This window comes from Spermophilus citellus, assembly GCF_964194105.1.
Source record: "Spermophilus citellus genome assembly, chromosome: 4".
Classification (NCBI taxonomy): Eukaryota; Metazoa; Chordata; class Mammalia; order Rodentia; family Sciuridae; genus Spermophilus; species Spermophilus citellus.
Window position 1 is genome coordinate 225,791,315 of NC_138185.1, and position 21,704 is coordinate 225,813,018.

The 21,704-nt window shown below is 40.3% G+C and overlaps 1 protein-coding gene and 1 pseudogene across 15 annotated transcripts in view; both read left to right on the top strand.

Annotated features, from left to right (window-relative positions):
* The window catches only part of MARK3 (microtubule affinity regulating kinase 3), a 109,782-nt gene that overhangs the window by 68,816 nt on the left and 19,262 nt on the right, over nucleotides 1–21,704 (top strand). For 10 of the 14 annotated variants that reach the window (XM_081289648.1, XM_081289650.1, XM_081289647.1 and 7 more), the window contains 7 exons: nucleotides 6,669–6,725; nucleotides 8,741–8,977; nucleotides 9,146–9,265; nucleotides 9,731–9,830; nucleotides 10,149–10,261; nucleotides 10,764–10,917; nucleotides 15,014–15,231. In XM_081289648.1, coding sequence (XP_081145774.1) covers nucleotides 6,669–6,725; nucleotides 8,741–8,977; nucleotides 9,146–9,265; nucleotides 9,731–9,830; nucleotides 10,149–10,261; nucleotides 10,764–10,917; nucleotides 15,014–15,231 — 999 coding nt within the window. The remainder of the gene's footprint in view (nucleotides 1–6,668; nucleotides 6,726–8,740; nucleotides 8,978–9,145; nucleotides 9,266–9,730; nucleotides 9,831–10,148; nucleotides 10,262–10,763; nucleotides 10,918–15,013; nucleotides 15,232–21,704) is intronic. The other 4 variants (XM_081289654.1, XM_081289657.1, XM_081289652.1 and 1 more) reach the window with 3 other exon arrangements.
* On the top strand, nucleotides 16,610–20,991 carry LOC308646558 (AFG2-interacting ribosome maturation factor-like; annotated as a pseudogene). The gene is made up of 2 exons (XR_014024416.1): nucleotides 16,610–17,812; nucleotides 20,933–20,991. The product of XR_014024416.1 is annotated as an AFG2-interacting ribosome maturation factor-like (transcript).

A 21,704-nucleotide genomic window follows, 5' to 3' on the forward strand; every position in this document is an offset into this window, starting at 1 on the left:
TCTCTAAACATTGACCTTTGGCAGTTTAACTTTAAAAATCTAGAGCTTTGCCAGGTGCAATGGAGCAGGACTGTAATTCCAGCAGCTTATGAGGCTGAAACAGGAGGATCGCAAGTCAAGACCAGCCTCGATAACTTGGCGAGACCCTGTCTCAAAAATAAAAAATAAGGGCTGGAGATATAGCTCAATTGATAGAGTGTTTGCTTCGCTTCCACAAGGCCCCAGGTTCAATCCCCAGCACCATAAAAAACATAAAATAAAAAATAAAGCCAAGCACTGTGTTTACACACCTGAGTAATCCCAGCATCTCGTGAGGCTGTGAAGGAGTGTGAGTTCAAGTTCAGCCTCAGCAACTAGTGAGGCCTTAATCAACTCATCAAGACCCTGTCTCTAAGTAAAATATTTTAAAAGGCTGTGGAGTTATGCCTCAGTAGTTAAGCACCCCTGGGTTAATTTTAAAATAAATAAATAAATATTATAAATTAGATTTTAAAAATAATAAATTTGTAGATACACACACACACACAGAGTTAAATCCCTAGTACCACAAAAAACAAAAACAAAATCTACAATCTTTTGAAGATGCCTGTGATTACATTAATTAAAACCATTTTAGCCAAGCATAGTAGGGTGCTCCTTTTAAAAATTTTTAAAAAGCAAACTATTTCAGTTTTTTTTTCCTTCAGTTTTCATTGGACACAACATCTTTTTTTTTTTTTTAATTTTTTTTTTTTTTTTTTTTTTAGTTCTCGGCAGACACAACATCTTTGTTGGTATGTGGTGCTGAGGACCGAACCCGGGCTGCACGCATGCCAGGCGAGCGCGCTACCGCTTGAGCCACATCCCCAGCCCCCATAACATCTTTATTTTATTTGTATGTGGTGCTGAGGATCGAACCCAGCGCCCTGCGCATGCCAGGCAAGCGCATTACTGCTTGAGCCACATCCCCAGCCCCCGATTTCAGTTTTTAGCAAGAAGAATATCACAGTCCCAAAATTCACTTAGTTTTTTCTTTTTTTTTTTTTTTAAAGATAGAGTGAGAGAGAGAGGGAGAGAGAGAGAGAGAGAGAGAGAGAGAGAGAGAATTTTAATGTTTATTTTTTAGTTTTTGGCGGACACAACATCTTTGTTGGTATGTGGTGCTGAGGATCGAACCCGGGCCACACACATGCCAGGCGAGCATGCTACCGCTTGAGCCACATCCCCAGCCCCTTAGTTTTTTCTTTACCCCACACTTTAAAGAGTCTCTAATTTTAATTAGCTGATTTTAAGTATAAAGGTGACATAACTCTCCATTAATAATCATTTATCAATTGACCATCACCTCCCAGACACTTGTATAAATTAATGTAAATCATGCAGCAGCCTTGTGGATTAAGGATTAGCATAATGCTCATTTGCTAAAGATAAAAAAAACTTAAGACATGTAAAGATTTAACAGTTTACCCTGTATTTTCATGTCTGTCACATGGCAGACCTGATATAGATTCAGACCCAGGCTCTCTCACTTCAAAACTAGTCTTAACTCTTTAAATTCTAAGTTTTCAATATTGAGAATATTTCAATATTGCATTAAAATAGGTTGGAAATCATAATCTAACGTATTATCATTACTAATATCAATGAATATTTTCAGTAATTATTCACCTGTTAATATTCTCAAAAGAATAGAACTCTAAAAACATAGGCATTTATTTAAAGTTATGAAAAGTGATATATTTGTTGCATAGTTTAAGTTTTTAGGTGTTCCATTAGGGGATGATGTGACACAATGTGTTCATCAGTGCATTGTCCTAATGTGAAGATCAGGGATCAGCAGGCTCTTTGTGAAAAGACCAGACAATGCATATTTCAGTCTCAATGGGCCATGTGGTTTCTGTTGCAACTAAACTCTGCTCTGTTGCACAGGAGCAGCCACGGCTCAAACGAGTGTGACTGTATTCCAGTGAAAGTTTATTTGCAAAACCAGGGCTGGGCCGATTGAGCACATAGGCCATAATTTGCCAACAGACTTAAATAAAAGAAAAGGCACAGGTGCGTTATTACTTTTAAATTAATTCTGGGCTGGGGATGTAACTCTGAGGTAAAGCATGTGCTTATAGCAGGGACACAGCCCTGGGCTCAATCTCTAGTATCAAAAATAAATCAATCAATTAACTCAGTGCTCTCACAGTTAAAATTCTGTATTTAAAAGGCAGTATGGCCTCATTTCTCTTAGAACCTTTAAATTTTTGTTTTATTCACTTATAAGTTTGTCAGGATGAATAGGAGATTTTATTTAAAGTTTCATATGTTTGGAAAGGTGATTTTAGCTGGTTTTCTAGTTTTCTCTTAAGAGTGTCTCCTTTGATTTGCTAGTCTCGTGTTTATAGTTAAGGGTTCATCTATAAGTTTCTTAACTTTTGCTGTTGCTTAAATTTAATTTAAAAGTTTAAATTCAAAGTGCTACTAATAGTACTTTGAATTAAAAATCTTTTCAATATCAAAGTTGAGCTGGGCATAGTGGTGCGTACTATAATCCCAGCTGCTCAGGAGACTGAGGCAGGAGGATCACAAGTTAGAGACCAACCTGGACAACTTAGCAAGACCCTGTCTCAAAATAAAAAACAGAAAGGCCTGGGGATACTTGTAGAGCACCCCTGTGTTCTATCTCTGTCACCACCAAGAAAAAAAGAAAGAAATCAACTAACTGTGGTTATGGTTATCATTTAACTTCTCTGGTCCTTTTTTTTTTTTTTTTTTTTTTTAAGAGAGAGTGGGGGGGAGAGAGAGAGATTTTTTTAAAATATTTATTTATTTTTATTTTTTTTTTAAAGAGAGAGTGAGAGAGGAGAGAGAGAATTTTTAATATTTATTTATTTTTTTTGGTTCTCGGCGGACACAACATCTTTGTTGGTATGTGGTGCTGAGGATTGAACCCGGGCCGCACGCATGCCAGGCGAGCGCGCTACCGCTTGAGCCACATCCCCAGCCCCTAATATTTATTTTTTAGTTCTTGGCGGACACAACATCTTTGTATGTGGTGCTGAGGATTGAACCTGGGCCGCACGCATGCCAGGCGAGCGTGCTACCACTTGAGCCACATTCCCAGCCCTCTGATCCTTTTTTTAGCCATAAAAAGATAAAATTACACTTGATGAATTCTGTAGTTTTTCTATTTCTAATATTGTTTCATTCTGTTGTGCATGAAAGGAAACTCAAATTTTTATTAGAAAACAAAACCAGTCTGTTCCTTTTCATAACTCTATTCTTTTTTTAAAAAAACATATTTATTTTTAGTTGTAGTTGGACACAACTAAACTTTTATTTCACTTGTTTATTCTTGTATGTGGTGCTGAGGATCGAACCCAGGGTCTCACACAGTGCAAGGCGAGCATTCTACCACTGAGCCACAACCCCAGCCCCCATAACTCTATTCTTAATAGAAACTGGCCACCTAAATTAAGCCAAGAGATTTTCCCTCCTTCAACTTAAATTTCTTTCCATCCAAGAGAATCTGATTTGCACGGGTAGTCTGATTATAGGGAAAGGGCATGTCCAGGTAGCCAGAGCAGGCAGCAGTTGAGGACCTACACCATAACCCCCCACCTCTACCACCCCACCTCCAGCCCTCAGATTTGTCAGAGAGACTTGGACATTTATGTTGTGAAAATTACTCCGATTTTTATTTGAAATTCCCTGCAGAAATTGTGAAGCCTGTTTGAGGAACCTAAAAATGGCTTATTTGTTTGTGCCTTTAGTTGGTTTGTGTACATAGAAAGACTGTCCTCCCTTCTGGTGGCTACTGGCCTTAGACAGCTCCTTCAGACCTGGCAGCACCAGGCGCAATACTGTGTTTTTACTTTCTAATTGCTGTGCCTTCTACAAATCATCACAATTTTGACTAAAAAAAAAAGTGTCTAAGTTTTTCTATTTATGACAAAGAGTAAGGTGTTCTACATGCACAAGATGCTGGGTGTGATCCTTTTTGTGCCATGCAGAGGCCCTTGGTTCCACCTTCCTCCTCAAAGGATCCCTTGTCCCACTGCTCACCATTTCCATTCTCCTCACTACATCTGCCATCTCAGTTGCTTGGTTGCACTCTTGCTCTTCTCCAAGACAAGGAATAGACTCCTGGCTACATCTTCTTTTCTTATCTATTTCTTGGTGGGCTGGTAATGTTGATGTTTCTGTCCTTTCTTGAGTGAGCAAAAGTGAATTAGGCTAACATTCTTATTTTAACCTAGAAAACATCTAGAATCTCAGCATGCCTCTAGCTAATAACAGAACACAAGAAAACAGTGGGTTTAAGTTGCATATTTTTAGGGATTGTGTCAACAGGTTAGCTTTGAGATGTTTAGAGCTAAAGGAAGAGAAATGAACTGGGAATGGACAGGAAATTATCAAATGTGATTCAAAAGCAGAATTTAAAAATAACCTACAAAAAGAAATCTCAATATGAGGGGGGAAAAATAAGAGGGAAAACTAATATAAATGCTGAATGGGACCAGGCAGCAGTAAGGTAAGATTTACCTGTGTCATAGGTAGATTTTGTTTGGGAAAGCAAAGCTATTTCATCTCCCTGTTTTCATGTTGATAGAATTCAATAGCAGTAGTGTTAATCCAGATTAATACATGCTCTGAAACCCATGTTTTGGCATTGGAATGTTTGGACCTTTATTTGATTATGAGTGGGTCTCATATTCTGAAATTTTTTTTAAATATTTTTTGGTTGTAGTTGACACAATACCTTTATTTTATTTATTTATTTTTATGTGGTGCTGAGGATCAAACCCAGGGCTTGGCACATGCTAGGCGAGCGCTCTACCGCTGAGCCACAACCCCAGCCCCATGAAGCTTTAGTACTTTATTTAAAATAAATATTCATGGGGCTGGTGTTGTGGCTCAGTGGTAGAGCGCTTGCCTAGTACGTGCCAGGCCCTGGGTTCCATCATCAGCACCACATAAAAATAAATAAATAAAATAAAGATATTGTGTTCAGTTACAACTAAAAAATAAGTATTAAGAAAAAATTTTAGAAAATAAAGTACTAAAGCTTCTTAATGAAGCCCTGATTTTGGCATTTATCCCATTCTGACCCCAACCTAGTTTCTCCTTTCTGCTTATTTTGAACCAAAATATACATCAGTCCTCTCTATGCTTTTATGTCCAGCATAAGTGTGTCCATTTGGTTTATATTTTTGGAATGATGGTGATTTGGAAAAACAAACAGTATTTTCATTGTAATCCCAGTTTTGTATGTACAAAATCATGTACATCTAAATGCAAATGCAAAATACCAAAAAAAAAAGACTAGAAGCAAATACAACAAAATAACAGGAGGTATTCAATATTTGATGGTAGTGTAGGCATACACTTACATGTATTTTTTTATATTTTTTAAAATTTCCTTAATGAGCATATAAAGCTTCCAACTATTTAAAGTTACCAGTAATTGTGAAATGTCAGTAAACAGTTGTTTAATTAACAGTGTTAATTGTAGTAATAATTGCAAGTTGGCTAAAGAAAAACACATCTTTTCTGAAAGTGAGTGGAGCCCTTGTTGATGCATGTTCACAGTTCATAGTTCACATATGATCAGCATCCATTCTTCCATTTTAAGAAAGAGGAAACTGACACCGGAGAGGTAAGTAACGTTAGCTGACAGGAACAAGGGAGTGTTATGGGGAGAAGCAGGGAAGAGGGGTGCTGAGCAGACACCCGGATGAAGGGTCTGCCACTGCTGGTTGGTGGTGGGTTAGCTCACAGGTCATGATAAGTGCCCAGAAGCACTGGGCCTGTCCTCTCTGAAAAATAAGTGGAATATTAACAGAGTCCAAGAAAAGACTTCAGTGGGGGCTGGGGATGTGGCTCAAGCGGTAGCGCGTTCGCCTGGCATGTGTGCGGCCCGGGTTCGATCCTCAGCACCACATACAAACAAAGATGTTGTGTCCGCCGAAAACTAAAAAAAAAATAAATATTAAAAACAATCTTCCCTCTCCCTCCCTCCCTCCCTCCCTCTCTCTCTCTCTCTCTCTCTCTCTCTCTCTCTCTCTCTCTTTCTCTCTTTAAAAAAAAAAAAAATATTTAAAAATAAAAAATTTTAAAAAAAGAAAAGACTTCAGTGAAAACTGGAGAAGACTGGAAAAAAATCCTTACATTTACCTTCCTGCTTTCATCCTTACATTCTCAAAATTGAAAAGTTCAAAATATAAGAAATTGTTTTCAGGGGCCTGGGGTTGTGGCTCAGTGGCAGAGCACTTGCCTCGCACATGTAAGGCACTAGGTTCCATCCTCAGGACCACATAAAATAAATATAAATAAGAAGTTCATCTATAGCTGAAAAATATTTTTTAAAATTGTTTTCAAAAATTCACACAATTCAAGTGCTTGGATTTTTTTTTTTTTTTTTAACATGGGAACATTGATGAAGCTTTCATCTTTTGTTTTATTTTTGATACTAGGGATTGATACTAGGAACACTTAACCACTCAACCACATCCCCAGTGCTATTTATTTGTTAGTTGTCAATGGGCCTTTATTTGTTTATATGTGGTGCTGAGAATTGAACCCAGTGCCTCACACATGCTAGGCAAGCACGCTACCGCTACAACCCCAGCCCACGAAGCTTTCCTCTTAATTACACATCTGTACCAGGAGTAACTAATCTTCTCCTCTTACCCACCTAGATCGTGTCTGCAGTACAGTATTGCCACCAAAAGCGGATCGTTCACAGAGACCTCAAGGTACGTCCAAGTGTCCTTGCTCAGTGGATGTTCAGCTCACTCAGTGGCTATTTCACAAATGAGGCATGTATTAGATGTGTTATTAAAGAGGAAAAAATAAATCCTATGACAATTGAATCCTATTCATCAAATTATAGAAAGGAATATTAAAATAAAAGTGAAGTTTATTAAAAGTATTTCCTGTTTTAGTGACAGCTAGTAGTTGATCTCTGGAGCACAGTGGTCAAAACCAAAGAGAAAAAAATCCCCGGGAAGTGCACAGGTGCCCCTGGACAGTATCTCCAGTGCTGTGTTTACCCTTTCTGCCCAAGTGAGCATTCTCCTCTGCCAATAGCAGTCCTGCTAGAGGCCTCCTGTGGGCCTGCACCTCTGCCCTTACTCAGAGAAGGAAGAGGTTGTGTGGCTGGCAGAGCACTTTCCCACCAGGCCCATCTGCCCAACACACCCACAGACAGCCTTCACTTCCCTCCTTTTTACAGGAATGTGGTACCCTGCAGGGCTGTGCAGTCTGCTGCCTCATCGCTCTGTTTCTTCCTTTACTCTCTTTCTCTTCCACCTTCTCACCAAGAACATTCCACATGCTGGAGTTTACCCCATATTGCAGTTCATCCCAGTTTCTCCGTTAGGTACCTTCCAGATATAATACCCCTCTCTTTCCACCTTCACAGCACATTCTCCAGTTATTTACTAGATACTCAGTCTTGACTTTGCACTCTTCTCTGTGCCCTTCTCATGCAAGCTGTCCTCTTACTGACTCCTATTGCTGCCCACCCTCAGTGCATTTGATTTTATTCTAGGAGCTCCGGTGGCTGCCTATGTACCAGTGACCTTTGGTGTCTTCCCAGGATGCAGGTGGCATGAAAGCCTCTTTACCTGAGCACCCCTTGGCATCTCAGCATATCCAAAGCCTGAGCTCTTCCTTCCTAACATCTTCTGTTTCTGATTTTGCCCCTTCCTCACCAGTATGATTTCCACATTGCATCCAGAGTAGTCTTTAGAAAACATAAATAAGATTGTCACATCTCTGCTTAACAACTCCACAGTAGCTTCCTCTTTCCCTCAGAATGAAAACCCATACTTCTCAAGCACAAGTCACTTGGCAGCCCTTTGCATTTCAGCCTGGCCACCTGTGCATCTCACATAGGATTTCAGGTTCTAGAAAGAATAGGTTTCAGACTGTTCTACCTGCAAACCCACCCTCTTCGATCAGTTGTCTCAGGCTTGATTTTACTTCTTCTGGGAAGCTGCCTGCCCACCAGTGCTGAGCTCCTGGTGTGTAGAACCTCTGCCACAGTGCATGAGTCTCCGGCAGCTGGCAGCTGCTTATCTTGCTCCTCTCCCACTTTTTTTAGTTGTAGATGGACACAGTACCTTTATTTTATTTATTGTTATGTGGTGCTGAGGATCAAACCCAATGCTTTACACACACTAGGCAAGCACTGTACCACTGAGCTACAACCACAGCCCTTCTTCTCTCCCCTTCTGAACTGAGGCAGGGCCCTGTCTGGCTCATCCTTACACTTCCATCACCAGTCCAACCCCTGCTGTGTGGTAACTGCTTCGTACATGTTGGTTGAAGTAAATGAAAGGGGCTGGTTTTTCTCTTGAGTGAGATTTCTCCCTTCCCAATAATAGCCATTTCTCAACTCTAGCAGTTTTTATGAAATACAGCTGTCTACTTAAAGCAAGAGCCTATATTTTTTAAAAGCCTTATTGTTAATCATAAAGGTTATTGTGTTTTTCTTGATCTTGGGGGTATATTGAATGTTTAAATTACTGTTATAATTAATCTGTATTTGATGTGTGTTTTGAATTATTCATGTTATAAAATTAAGAGTTCTAATTTGTCTCCTGCTTTTTCTCTAGAAGCAGTGTTTTCTCATTTTTATTATTAGGAGATACCGATCTCATGTCATTACAAAAAGTTTTCATGAGAGGATGCTGACTCATAATGAGTCAGAATTGTAATTGTTTTTTGGTTAACTTTCGTGTTTATCTTGGTGTTTTCCCTCTAGGCTGAAAATCTGTTGTTAGATGCAGATATGAACATTAAAATAGCAGATTTTGGTTTCAGCAACGAGTTCACTCTTGGCAGTAAGCTAGACACATTCTGTGGTAGTCCTCCATACGCAGCCCCAGAGCTTTTCCAGGGCAAGAAGTACGACGGGCCGGAAGTCGACGTGTGGAGTCTTGGCGTGATTCTGTACACCCTAGTCAGCGGGTCGCTTCCCTTTGACGGGCAAAATCTGAAGGTATAAGAATTTGGTATAGCCATGTTCTCCAAATTAAGAGGATTTTTATGAAGTTGTATGAATTGATGTTTTTATGTTATATTGGTATGGGGGCTTTAATGGGTTTTCTTTTTTTTCTTTTTTTTAACCTTAAAGTTGACTCATTTTCTTTCCTCTACATCCCCAAAGGAACTTAGAGAGAGAGTGTTACGAGGGAAATACAGAATCCCTTTCTACATGTCCACAGACTGTGAAAACCTTCTCAAACGCTTCCTGGTGCTAAACCCAATTAAGCGAGGCACTCTAGAGGTAATAATACAAGTGACTTGGAGAGTCATGAGTATTTTCAGAACTTGCTTGGTTTGTATGACATACTAAAATCTCTCCTGGGCTTTTTTTAAGCATGAAGTGAAATAAAAAATATATATTTCTTTTCTTTAAGTTACCTCTTTTTGGTGAGGGGAGGGTGGTACCTGAGATCAAACCCAGGGCCTCACACATCCTAGATAAGCAGTCTGCCACTGAGCTACATCCCTAGCCCTTTTTATTTTATTTTGAGGCAGATCTTGCAAAATTGCCTGTCTAGCCTAGATCCTGCCATCCTCCTGCCTCAACCTTTCACCTGTATAGCTGGGATTACAGGTGCATGCCACCATGCCTGGCTTAGGTTACCTTTTGAACTGTAATCAATAAAATGTTGAAAATAAATTTTTCTAAATTGTGGTCATTGGGATATTTTATTTTATGCTGCTAATGAATCGTTCACCTTTACAGCAAATCATGAAGGACAGGTGGATCAATGCAGGGCATGAGGAAGATGAGCTTAAACCCTTTGTTGAACCAGAACTAGACATCTCAGACCAGAAGAGAATAGGTAATTCCTCTGTGCCTACATGTTTGTGTATGTCTACTTACATGACTTGTTGTCTTCACTCCTATATGCGCACCTCAAGTATGAATAATGAGAAATGTGTACAAGACATACTGTCTGGCTTCTCTGTTCTGCCCCATTCATGAATTACCATCTGTAGTTTCCTGCGTCAGTAACCAGAAACAGAAACACATTCAACCATTTGTTTATGTTAGGAAGCGTATGATTTTTTTAGGTCAAATAAGGAAAATTATTTTACTCTGTAACAGATGATTTCTTATGCAAACAAAACACATAAACTATATTATACCCTTCTTTTAGATATTATGGTAGGAATGGGATATTCACAAGAAGAAATTCAAGAATCTCTCAGTAAAATGAAATATGATGAAATCACAGCTACATACTTGTTGTTGGGGAGAAAATCTTCAGAGGTAAGAGTAATCAAAGAGGAAGAGCTAAAATATCCTTTATATGAATGATCAGTTTATATAAACTATTTTCTTTGGTTATTTTTTTAATATATAAAACATTTGATGCAATATTTTTTAAGTTTACCTACAAATAACAAATCTTAACTCCTGTGACCATTATGAGCTACTATTTTAACTTTAAATAACAATGCCTTAAAATATATAGGAGTATTCATAAATTAACCTGTAGTAATTAATAGTTTAGAAATGATTTGTCAAATCAAGCAAACAAAGCATCGTTAGTTTGAAAAAGCTTAGAAAGATCATTAATATATAACCTTTTGTGAGTTTTCCCAGCAGTCAGAAAAATGCTTTTGCCTGAGTTTAGGGTTGTCACCTTGTACATCGCTGTGCCCCCTCTCTAAGTGAATGTTCATGAGAGCTGTGTGGTCATGAGAAGTTGAGCTTCCTGACAAGCCACTGGGGTCCGTGTATGGTTGCCGCTCTTCTCATTCTCCCGTAGCTGGACGCTAGCGACTCCAGTTCTAGCAGCAACCTTTCACTTGCTAAGGTGCGGCCAAGCAGTGACCTCAGCAACAGCACTGGCCAATCTCCTCTCCACAAAGTGCAGAGAAGTGTTTCTTCCAGCCAGAAGCAGAGACGGTACAGTGACCATGGTAAGTCTGAGGCTGTTCAGCAGTTCTGGCTGCACCCTTTTTTTGCTTGTGGTCTGCCAGGGTGGAAATTGGTGTGAAGTTCCTTTGTGGCATTGCCTGCCTGGCTTTTCTCAGGTTCTGGCACAATCAAGGCTCTTATCTCCTTGACAGATTTGGTGGACTCTGGCTGGGTAAGGCTCAGCTGGGCAGAAGCTCCCCAAGGCTTTTCACCCTCTGAGACCCCTGACTTAGTAGTCTGGAGTTCTATCCATCTCTTCTTCACCCCTGCCTTGTTTTTACTTTGTAGGACAGCATTCTCTGGTAGAATTCTCTGTGCTTCTTACAATGTTCTATATCTGTGCAGCCCAATCAAGTGGACTTAACAGTGTTTTTAAATCTCACTTAAAGTAAATACATAGAACTACATGTGGCCAGTAGCTACCATGTTGGTTAAAGCAACCTTAGGGAGTCCATGGTACCTCAGTTTTGTCTTAATTGGCTTTAATTATTATGGTGTCATCCTCATCCTCACTCTTGTTGTTGGTTTGGTTAAGCCACCCTCACTCTTAAACTTCACTGGAAGCTGGAAGCTGAAGGCCCCGATGGGTTGGCTGATCTACCCCTGTGGTTATTCTACCTTTAAGGCAGCTCTTTTGGGTTCTTGAGATGCTAGCATATGTGTAGCTGTAAATGTAAAAATTGTGGGTATTCCTTTAACTCCAGTATTCTAGGGTTCAGAAAGTAAATCTATATTGACCTAGTCCTAATTTTTTTTTTCTTTCTTCTTTTTTGGTACCAGGGATTGAATTAAGGGGCTCTCAACCAATGAGCCACATGCCCAGCACTTTTTTGTATTTTATTTAGAGACGGAGTCTCACTGAGTTGCTTAGTGCCTTGCTTTTGCTGAGGCTGGCCTTGAACTTGCGATCCTCCTGCCTTAGCCTCCCAAGCCCCTGGGATTGGGATCTTTCCCAGGCTGACCTGGTCCTATTTAAAAGAATGACCTCCTGTGGGACTCCCCATTAATCCCTTGTTCATTTCATTTCCCTTCTCTGGACATTTTTTACCTCCATTCTTTGATCTTGAGATTTGAAACTGAGCTACACAAAGCATTCCAGACATGCTTTGGTTTTGCATTAAAAATGATGCTGGCTGGGGTTGTAGCTCAGTGGCAGAGAGCTTGCTTAAGCATGTGTGAGGCACTAGACTCGATCCTCAGCATCACATAAAAATAAATAAAATAAAATAAAAGGTATTGTGTCCATCTACACCTAAAATAAAATAAAGTGAGGCTACTTTGCTTTGGTTTCCACTGCTCTTCCTGCCAGTGCATGCCAATGCCTGGCTGGACTGAAGCTGTTGCAGTGTCTGCTCTGCCAGGGTAGAACTGAGCTCAGAACCCATTCTGACACCAGGCTTTGTAGCATCTATGAATGAAGTGGGGATTCAGGTCTGTCGCCTTGTGTGTTCTTGTTAGTTGCCGATGAAATAAGCTAGCAGATGCCCACATTTTTTTCCTAAAATCATTCAATTTAAAGGGCATTGTTCCTAAATGCTGAAAGAAACCTAGTAATTCAATTTTCTCATTTCTTTAGGCATTGCCTTAATAAGTTTGTTCTTCCTTAGGCCCATAGGTTCTATCTGTATTAATGCCTTTCCCCTTCTCATAAAATGCTAGAAATAAAAAGAGCTTTGGACCTGATGCCATATACTCACCAGTCCCCCATTTTTTCAATAAAGAAGTAGGTCAAGGAAGGTCACTAGGTCTCCTGAGGTCACAGAGCAAGTGAAGAATACCCAGGGCAAAACCCAAGACACTTGGTCCCTGGTCCTGTGGCTTGTCTACTAAACCACCTCATTGGAGTGGTCTTTTTAATAATAATTTTCAAAGGATTTCAGAATCCTTTCTTGTACCTTCTAATATTAAAAGGAAGTTCATGCAGGACTATTTCCAGAAATTGATTTATAGAGAAAAATCACTGACCATGTTCCTGGCTTTTTTTTTTTTTTTTTTTTTTTTTTTTTTTTTTTTTTACTCTTTTTGGAGATGAAGTAATTGGCAAAAGAAAGCTCTGACAATGCCCCCAGCACTGTCTTTCAAGTGCTCTGAGCAGGACAGGCCCCAGTGAGCCTCCCAGTGAAGCAGGCCCACTGAAAAGCACTGAGGTCCTTCTGCCTCTGTACCACAAGCCACAGGACCAAGGACCACTCTGACCCCCAGTGCTTCCTAATGTGGGGCCCAGGTGTAAACCCCAGTGTGTATATATATGCACTTTCCTGAGAAGGGTGATCTCAATCAGACTTTCAAAGGATTCTTTGTCTTGTTTTAAAAGAAATTGATTTATTAATTAATAAATTTGATAATGAGCAATTTGGAAATAATCAGAAAAAAATAATTGGATCCCTTTCTCACATCTTATCTAAGGATAAATTCCAACTGGGCTTCATGATATGAAAATACAAAAAATGAAATCCCTTAGCTATAAGCATAGCTCAGTGTTAGTGTTTGTCTAGCATATATAAAGCCCTGGTTTCAATCCCCAACACCACAAAAAAAAAAGTCAAAAAAAGTTTTGTAACTTGGACTGGAAAAGTCTTTTTAAATATGATAACCAAACAATAAATTCATGAGGAAAAGACTTATATATGTGACTGTGTGCTACCTCCATACCACCAACTGGTGCACAGTAAATAGGAAGGAACCTCGATACCTACAGTGATGTGGATGGATACTGAGTGGGAAGAACAGTCTCGAGTCACATGCTATTGATTATATTCATATAACATTCTTGAAATGACAGAATGATAGATATGGAGCACAGGTTATTGGTTATCAGAGCTAAAGATCAGGGAATTGGGGTGGAAGATGGCTGAGGCCATGAAAAGGTGGCCCCACAAGGTCTTTGAAATAGAACTGTCGTGTACAATTGACTGGTGGTACTCATAGGAATGTACACATATGATAAAGTGTGTAGTATTAGACACACAAGTGCAAATAAAATGGGAAATTTTTTTTTTAAAGAGAGTGAGAGAGGGGAGAGAGAGAGAGAATTTTTTTTTTTTTAATATTTTTTAGTTCTCGGCGGACACAACATTTTTGTTGGTATGTGGTGCTGAGGATCGAACCCAGGCCGCACGCATGCCAGGCGAGCGCGCTACTGCTTGAGCCACATCCCCAGCCCTAAAATGTGAAATTGGAATGAGGCTGTAGAGTGGATTGGTGTCTATCTCCATTCAGAATCTCATATTTTAAAAAAGGGGTTGGAATGTTTCTCCCTTTTCAATTGTCATACAACTCATCATATTTCTCTTTAAAACCCTTAACACCCCCCTCAAAAAAATATATATATATACACATATAAATATATATATATATATATATATATATATATATATATATATATATATATATATATATTTAGTTGTTGATAGACCTTTATTTATTTATACACAGTTCTGAGAATCAAACCCTATGCCTGTCACAGGCAGATGCACTACCGCTGAGCCACAACCCCAACCCCTAGTAAGCGAAATTTAAAATCAAATTCTGTTTGTGGGGTTTTTTTGTTTTTGTTTTCGTTTTTTGGTACTAAGGATTGAACGCAGGGGTGCTTACCACCAAGCCACATCCCCACCTCTTTTTAAAAATATTTTATTAGCAACAGGGTCTTGCCAGGTTGCTCAGGGCCTCCCTGAGTTGCTGAGGCTGAGTTTTAACTCGAAATCTTCCTGTCTCAGCCTCCCGAGTCACTGAGATTACAGACATGTGCCACTGTGACTGGCAATCAGATTCATTTTATAGGGCAGGGTCAATATTATATGTAAATGGGAACCATTTTAAGGATTTTACTGTTTTATACTTTTTAGATGAATCTTAGATTATCTTACAAATTTTTTCACAGAATAATATGTGAAACTGCCTTTTTTTTTTTTAACTCAAGGACATTCTACCACTGAACCACAGCTCCAGCTCTTTTTATTATTATTGTTATTTTATTTTGAGACTGGACTCATTAAGTAGCAATTCCTGCTTCCTGAGTCACTGGGATTACAAGCCTGTGCCACTGCATCAGCTACTTTCTGTCTTTTAAAGCATGAACTTTTTTTTTTTTTTTAGCTGGACCAGCTATTCCTTCAGTTGTGGCATATCCAAAGAGGAGTCAGACCAGCACTGCAGATAGTGACCTCAAAGAAGATGGAATTCCTTCCCGGAAATCAGGTGGCAGTGCTGGGGGAGGAAAGGCAATTGCTCCAGCCAGTCCCATGCTTGGGAATGCAAGTAATCCCAACAAGGCGGATATTCCTGAACGCAAGAAAAGCCCCGCTGTCCCCAGTGTAAGTATTGCTAGCCTGAGGAGTAGTCCCTAGGATTGTTGGGCTAGAACCAGCTAGACACCACTATTCTGAGTCTGTTTCACTCCTGTGCTCTCCTCTGCTTGGAACATCCATCCACTAGGCTGCATACTATCTCCACCTATAGAAATTCCACTTGCTACATTGTAGGTATTTCTGGTTGATACCCCCTGTTCTACTTCATTCCTGCTGCTATGACACAATACCTGGATGAGTATAAGGAACAGAAATTCATTCTTATTGTTCTAGAGGCCAGAAAATCCCAGGGCAAAGCAAAGCATTTCCAGGTTCATGGGCATTTGCTTCCAAGGTGGTACCCTGTTGCTATATCCTCCAGAGAAGAACATTGTGCACACACAGCACAAGGGGCAAATTTGCCGCTGACAAGCCCATTCATAAAACACCGATGACCTTCTGAAGCCCCACTTAGTGTCATTACATTGGAGATGACGCTTCAACATGAATTTTGGAGGGATGCGAACATTTAAACATAGCACATGTCCCATACACTGGGTGAGTGATCAGGTCCTGTGTGTAAAGGCTCTTTGCAATTAACTGTACAGACATCTGAGCTTTAGATTGTGTCTGGTACTAAGACATGGAGTGACCGCACAGTCTAATGGAGGAAGTCAGTAAAAACTGCAGTGCAGACAGGTGAAGTGATCACAAGCCTGGTGGGCATGGCACCTGGAGGCTGTGCTCTAGCAGGGCATGTGTGCCCTATGCCAGGGACCATGACTTAGCTAGACTATAACGTAAAGAAAATGCAAGGCAGTTGGTAATTGCCTGAAGTTACATTGCTGACCTTAATCTCTGCCCTTAATAAAAATATCCCCAGTGAGTAGGTAGTGTTTGTTTAATTAAATTGAATCCATTCTGATTCAGAACACTTTACTGTGAATTGAAGTGTTTCTCTCTGATAATTGTTTTTAGCATTGCTAGAAGTATTATTTGGAAATAATTTGCAGAGAAGTGAGTGAAGTTAAGATTATTCAGCAAGCATGTCTTATTTACAAAGGTAACTGTGAGGCAGCCCTTCTTCTGCCCCAGAAAAACCTGAGAGAGGAGCCCCAGGCAGGCTGCTTCTCCCTTGGAAGCTTTTCATCAAATACTGAATGGGACAGAGGTGCATAAAAGAGCTCCAAGTTTTTTGTTTTGTTTTTGTTTTTTTTTTAGAGAGAGAGAGAGAATTTTTTTTTTAATATTTATTTTTTAGTTTTCGGCAGACACAACATCTTTGTATGTGGTGCTGAGGATTGAACCCGGGCCTCACGCATGCCAGGCGAGCGCGCTACCGCTTGAGCCACATCCCCAGCCCCAGCTCCAGGGTTTTCATCTTCATCCTCCAACATTGTGTTTAGTCGTAGTAAACCCTGTGTTTAAAATATTTGTATTTTGCTGCTTCTTTTTTGTTTTTGATTCTTTTTGGGGTAACCAGGGATTGAACCCAGGAGCACTTAACCACTGAGCCATATCCCTATTCATTTTCTATATTTTATTTAGAGACAAGGCCTTGCTAAGTTGCTGAGGCTGGCTTTGAACTTGCAATCCTCCTGCCTCAGCCACTCAAGTTACTGGGATTACAGGCATACACCACCATGCCTGGCTGTATTTTGCCTTCTGAATGCCATAAAATGGAATTGTCATTCCATGGCCCTTTGGTTTAAATTCATTCTTCGACTTTTGTTGATAGCAGAAAAGACAAAGAAGGACTTCATTCTCTGCTTTCATGCCTTTTCCATTGTCATTGCTCTTACCTTTCTGCATGCTACTGTTGCGAAAGGACATCTTGAGCATTATCAGCTACCTATATTTGTTCATAAAAGAGAAGTTGCCTTGGGCTACCCAAAAATAAAATAGAGTGAGAGTGCGAGCCGCTGCGCTTTCCGGAAGAAGATGGCTCAAGACCGGCCTTTACTTGCTGCACAGGAGGCCCTGAAGAAGTGTTTCCCGGCAGCATGGCCTGTGGGAGAGCACCCTGCGGGGACTGCTTGCTGCTCCTGGCCTCCCTCAGCAACCTGGCAGAGCAGTTGCAGGCCGCGCAAAGCGTGCGGTTCCAAGATGTGCTGGCGCTCCGGGCCTTCCCGGACTTACAGGAGTGGCTGAGGCGTAAGCCGCTGGCGGCTGGGGACATTGTCCTGGACAAGCTAGGAGAGAGGCTAGCCACCCTCCTCAAGATGCGTGACACGGTCAGCAGCCATGTGGAGCAAGTGTTTCAGATCTATGAGCAACATGCAGATGTGGTCGGCCTTGATGCTGTTCTGCAGCCCTCGGCTGGGAGCCCTTCTGTGGCTGACATGTTGGAATGGTTGCAAGATATTGAGAGACATTATTGAAGTTCGTATCTGAAGAGAAAGTATCTCTTTTCCTCTATCCAGTGGGGAGACTTGGCAGGCATCCAAGCATTGCCCAAGGCCTGGGACCAAATTTCAGCAGATGAACACCAAGATCTTGTACAAGATATCCTACTGAATTTTTCCTTCTTCCTGGAAGAATAAGGAAACTTCACGATTATGTGGAGACCAGAAGCACCACAGTTGAAGACTGACATTGCTGCATTGTGGTATTTCTAAAGAAACATCAGCATAACAACCTAACATGTTTGAAATATTAATGCCTAAAACCTAAGGACTGGGTCGTAAATGTTTCTGGGGCTTCTCCATGCCAGACTGTGCCAAGGGTTCCTGGGCCATTGCTTGCCCTTCCTGAGGTTCAGGGCAGTGGAGGAGATAGAGAGAAAGCAGGAAAGGCAGTACTGATAAACCTGTCTGTATCGTAAGGACCAAGCGGCAGGGAGGGAAAGGACAGGAGATAAAGGGCAGAAGTCACCTGTGGCATTATCTGAAGCACCAAGTCTGACTGATATCGGATCCTGGCTGTGTGTCTGTACTTGACACCTTGAAGAACGAAAAAGAGATTTTGATGAAATATAAAATAGCAGAGTAATTAGCCATGTATTAGTTAGCATTGCTAGAATATAATACCTGAAGCAACTAACTTATAAAAAGAAAGGGTTTGTTTTGGCTCACAGTTCTAGCAGTTCCAGTCCAGGACGGGGCAGCTTTGTGGCTTTGGGCCTCCAGTGAGGGCAGCACATCATGGCAGGAACATGTGGTGGAACACACCACTCACTTCATTAGCCAGAAAACAGAGAGTGGATGGTCCAGGGCCACAACCCTGATGACCTAAGTACCTCCCACCAGGCCCCACCTCCAATATTGCCACACTAGAGCCTAGTCTTTTAACGTCTGGTCCTTGGGGAACAGTCATCCAGATGATAGCAACAACATTATCATAATTTGTCCCATTAGTTTTCAATGTTTTACTGCACATGGTCCACTCATGCTGTATTAAGGGTGAGTGCTTTACCTTTGTTCAGAAATTATATGATTAGAAAAAAGATTATAGGGCTGAGGTTGTGGCTCAGTGGCAGAGCACTTGCCTTGAACATGTGAGGCAGTGGGTTCGATCCTCAGCACCACATAAAAATAAATAAATAAGTAAAGATATCATATCCATCTACAACTAAAAGAATATTCTTTTTTTTTTTTTTAGAGAGAGAGAGAGAGAATTTTTTAATATTTATTTTCTAGTTTTCAGCAGACACAACATCTTTGTATGTGGTGCTGAGGATCGAACCTGGGCCGCATGCATGCCAGGCGAGCGCGCTACCGCTTGAGCCACATCCCCAGCCCTAGAATGTTTTTTTTTTAATATCTTTATTTTTATGTGGTGCTGAGGATCGAACCCAGTGCCTCACACATGCAAGGTGGTGCTCTACCACCGAGCTACAGCCCCAGCCCAACTAAAAGAATATTTTAAAAAGAAAAAAAATGGGGGTGTGGGTTGTGGCTCAGCAGTAGAGCACTTGTCTGGCATGTGCCGGGCCCTGGGTTTGATCCTCAGAACTACATATAAATCAATAAACTAAAGGTATAAAAAAGAAAGAAAGAAATGATTATAGATTGGAACGGGCATCATGTTGCACACCTGTAATCCCAGTGGCTCAGGGGACTAAGCCAGACTTAGCAATTTGGCGAGACCCTAATTCAAAAATAAAAAAGAACTGGTAAAGCACTTGCCAAATGTGCATACCTCTGGGTTCCATCTCCAGTGCTGCAAAAAGTAGTAGTAATAATAATAATAAATTATACGAAGCCAGCACCTACCTGCGATTCCAATGACTCTGGAGGATGAGGCAGAAGGATTGAAAGTTCAGGGCCAGCCTCAGCAACCTCGCAAGGACCTAACCACTTAGGGAAACGCTGTCTCGTGATTAAAAAAAAAAAGCCACTGGGAATGTAGCTCAATGACAAACACCCGCTGAGTGTTCAATCCCCTATACAGACAGGGAAGAGGGAAGGATGGGAGAAAATGATAAAATTCATCATTTTGACTTTAGTTCCTTTTTAAAACGTTTTTATTTCAAGAGCTAGATTGATATGCTATTCACATGACATATAGTTACCCATTTTAAAGTATGCAGCTCAGTGGCATTTACTGTGCTCAGTGTTGTGCAACCACCATTTCTCTCCAGTTTCTTAAGATTTCAACAATCCCAAAGAGTACCCTCTATCCATTAAATATCATCCCATTCCTCCTCCCCTGGAAATCACCAGTTTGTTTTCTCTCTCCAGGCTTGCCTGTTCCAAACATTTCATATAAGTGGAACCATGTAATGTGTGTTCTTTTGTGTCTGCCTTCTTTAACTCAGCATGTTTTCAGAATTCATCTGAGTTGTAACATGTATTAGTACTCTATTCCTTTTTACAGCTAACTAATATGCCTTTGGGTACATGCAGACCGCAATTTGTCTGAATATCTGTCGATAGGAATTTAGGTTATTTCCACCTTTTGATTATGTTCAATAAAGTGTTATAAACATTCTTTTGTTAATATTTATTTTTTAGTTTTTTAGGTGGATACTGCATTTTTATTTTATTTTTATGTGGTGCTGAGGATGGAACCCAGTGCCTCATGCATGCTAGGCAAGCACTCCACCACTGAGCCACAACCTCAGCCCCAAATAAAGTGTTATAAACATTTGTGTGCAAATTTCCATGTGGATTATTTAGCTTTTCATTTATCTTGGACATAATACCAAAGGATAAAATTCCTGGGTCATGTCATTCTGTTTAACTTTTTGAGGAGCTACCAAACTGTCCATAACATCTGCATCATTTTACATTCCTCCCAGCAATATATGAGAGTTCCTGTTTCTCCACGTCCTTGCCAACACTATTTTCATTTTTATTATAACCATCCTAGTGAGTATGAAGTAGTATTTCATGGTTTTGATTTATATTTCCTTAATGACCAATGATAATCAAACATCTTTTTTTTTTTTTAAAGAGAGAGTGAAAGAGGAGAGAGAGAGAGAGAGAGAATTAAAAAATATTTATTATTTTTTAGTTCTCGGCGGACACAACATCTTTGGTATGTGGTGCTGAGGATCAAACCCGGGCCGCACGCATGCCAGGCGAGCGCGCTACCGCTTGAGCCACATCCCCAGCCCCAATCAAACATCTTTTTCTGTGCTTTTTGGCCATTTGTATAACTTCTTTGGATAAATTTCTATTCAAGTTGCCCTTTTTACTTTTTATTTTATTTTTATTTTTGTTACTGGGGATTTGCTACCCAGAGGTGCTAAGCTACACCCCCAGCCCTTTTTATTTATTTTAAGACAGGGTCTCACTGAGTTGCTGAAGCTGACCTCGAATTTGAGATTCTCCTGCCTCTCAGCCTCCTGAGTCACTGTGATTGCAGGTGTGAATCCAGCTCAAGTTGCCTTTTTTTTTTTTTTTTTTTTTTTTTTTTTTTTTTTTTGTGGTGGTGCTAGGGATTAAACCCAGGGCCTTGTGCATGATGCAAGGCAAGCACTCTACCAACTTAGCATATCCCCCAGCCCTTCAAGTACCCGTTTGGGGGGGTATTTTTTGTTGTTGTTTTTTTTTTTTTTTTTTTTTAATCTGTAATTTTTTTTATTGTTCATTATTTCTTTTTTCTTTTTTTTTCTTCCTTTTTTTCTTTTAATTTTAATTTGTTATATATGACAACAGGATGCCTTACAATTCACATTCCATATATAGAACACAATTTTTCATATCTCTGGTTATACACAAAGTAGAGTCACATCCTTTGTGTCTTCATACATATACTTAGGATAATGATAACCATCACATTTCACCATCTTTCCTACCCCTGTACCTGCTCTCTTTCCCTCCCTCCCCTTTTCCTCTTTGCCCCATCTAGAGTTCATTTAATCCCCCCCGCACAGCATATTGCCCGTTTTTAATTAAGTTGTTTGAAGCCAGGCATGGTGATGTGCCTGTACAGTCCCAACTGCTTGGAAGGCTGAGGCAGGAAGATCACTTGAGCCTAGAGGTTTCTCTTTATTTTCTTGTTAATGTTCATTGATACACACAATTCCATTTTTGGGGGGTAGAGATTGGTAC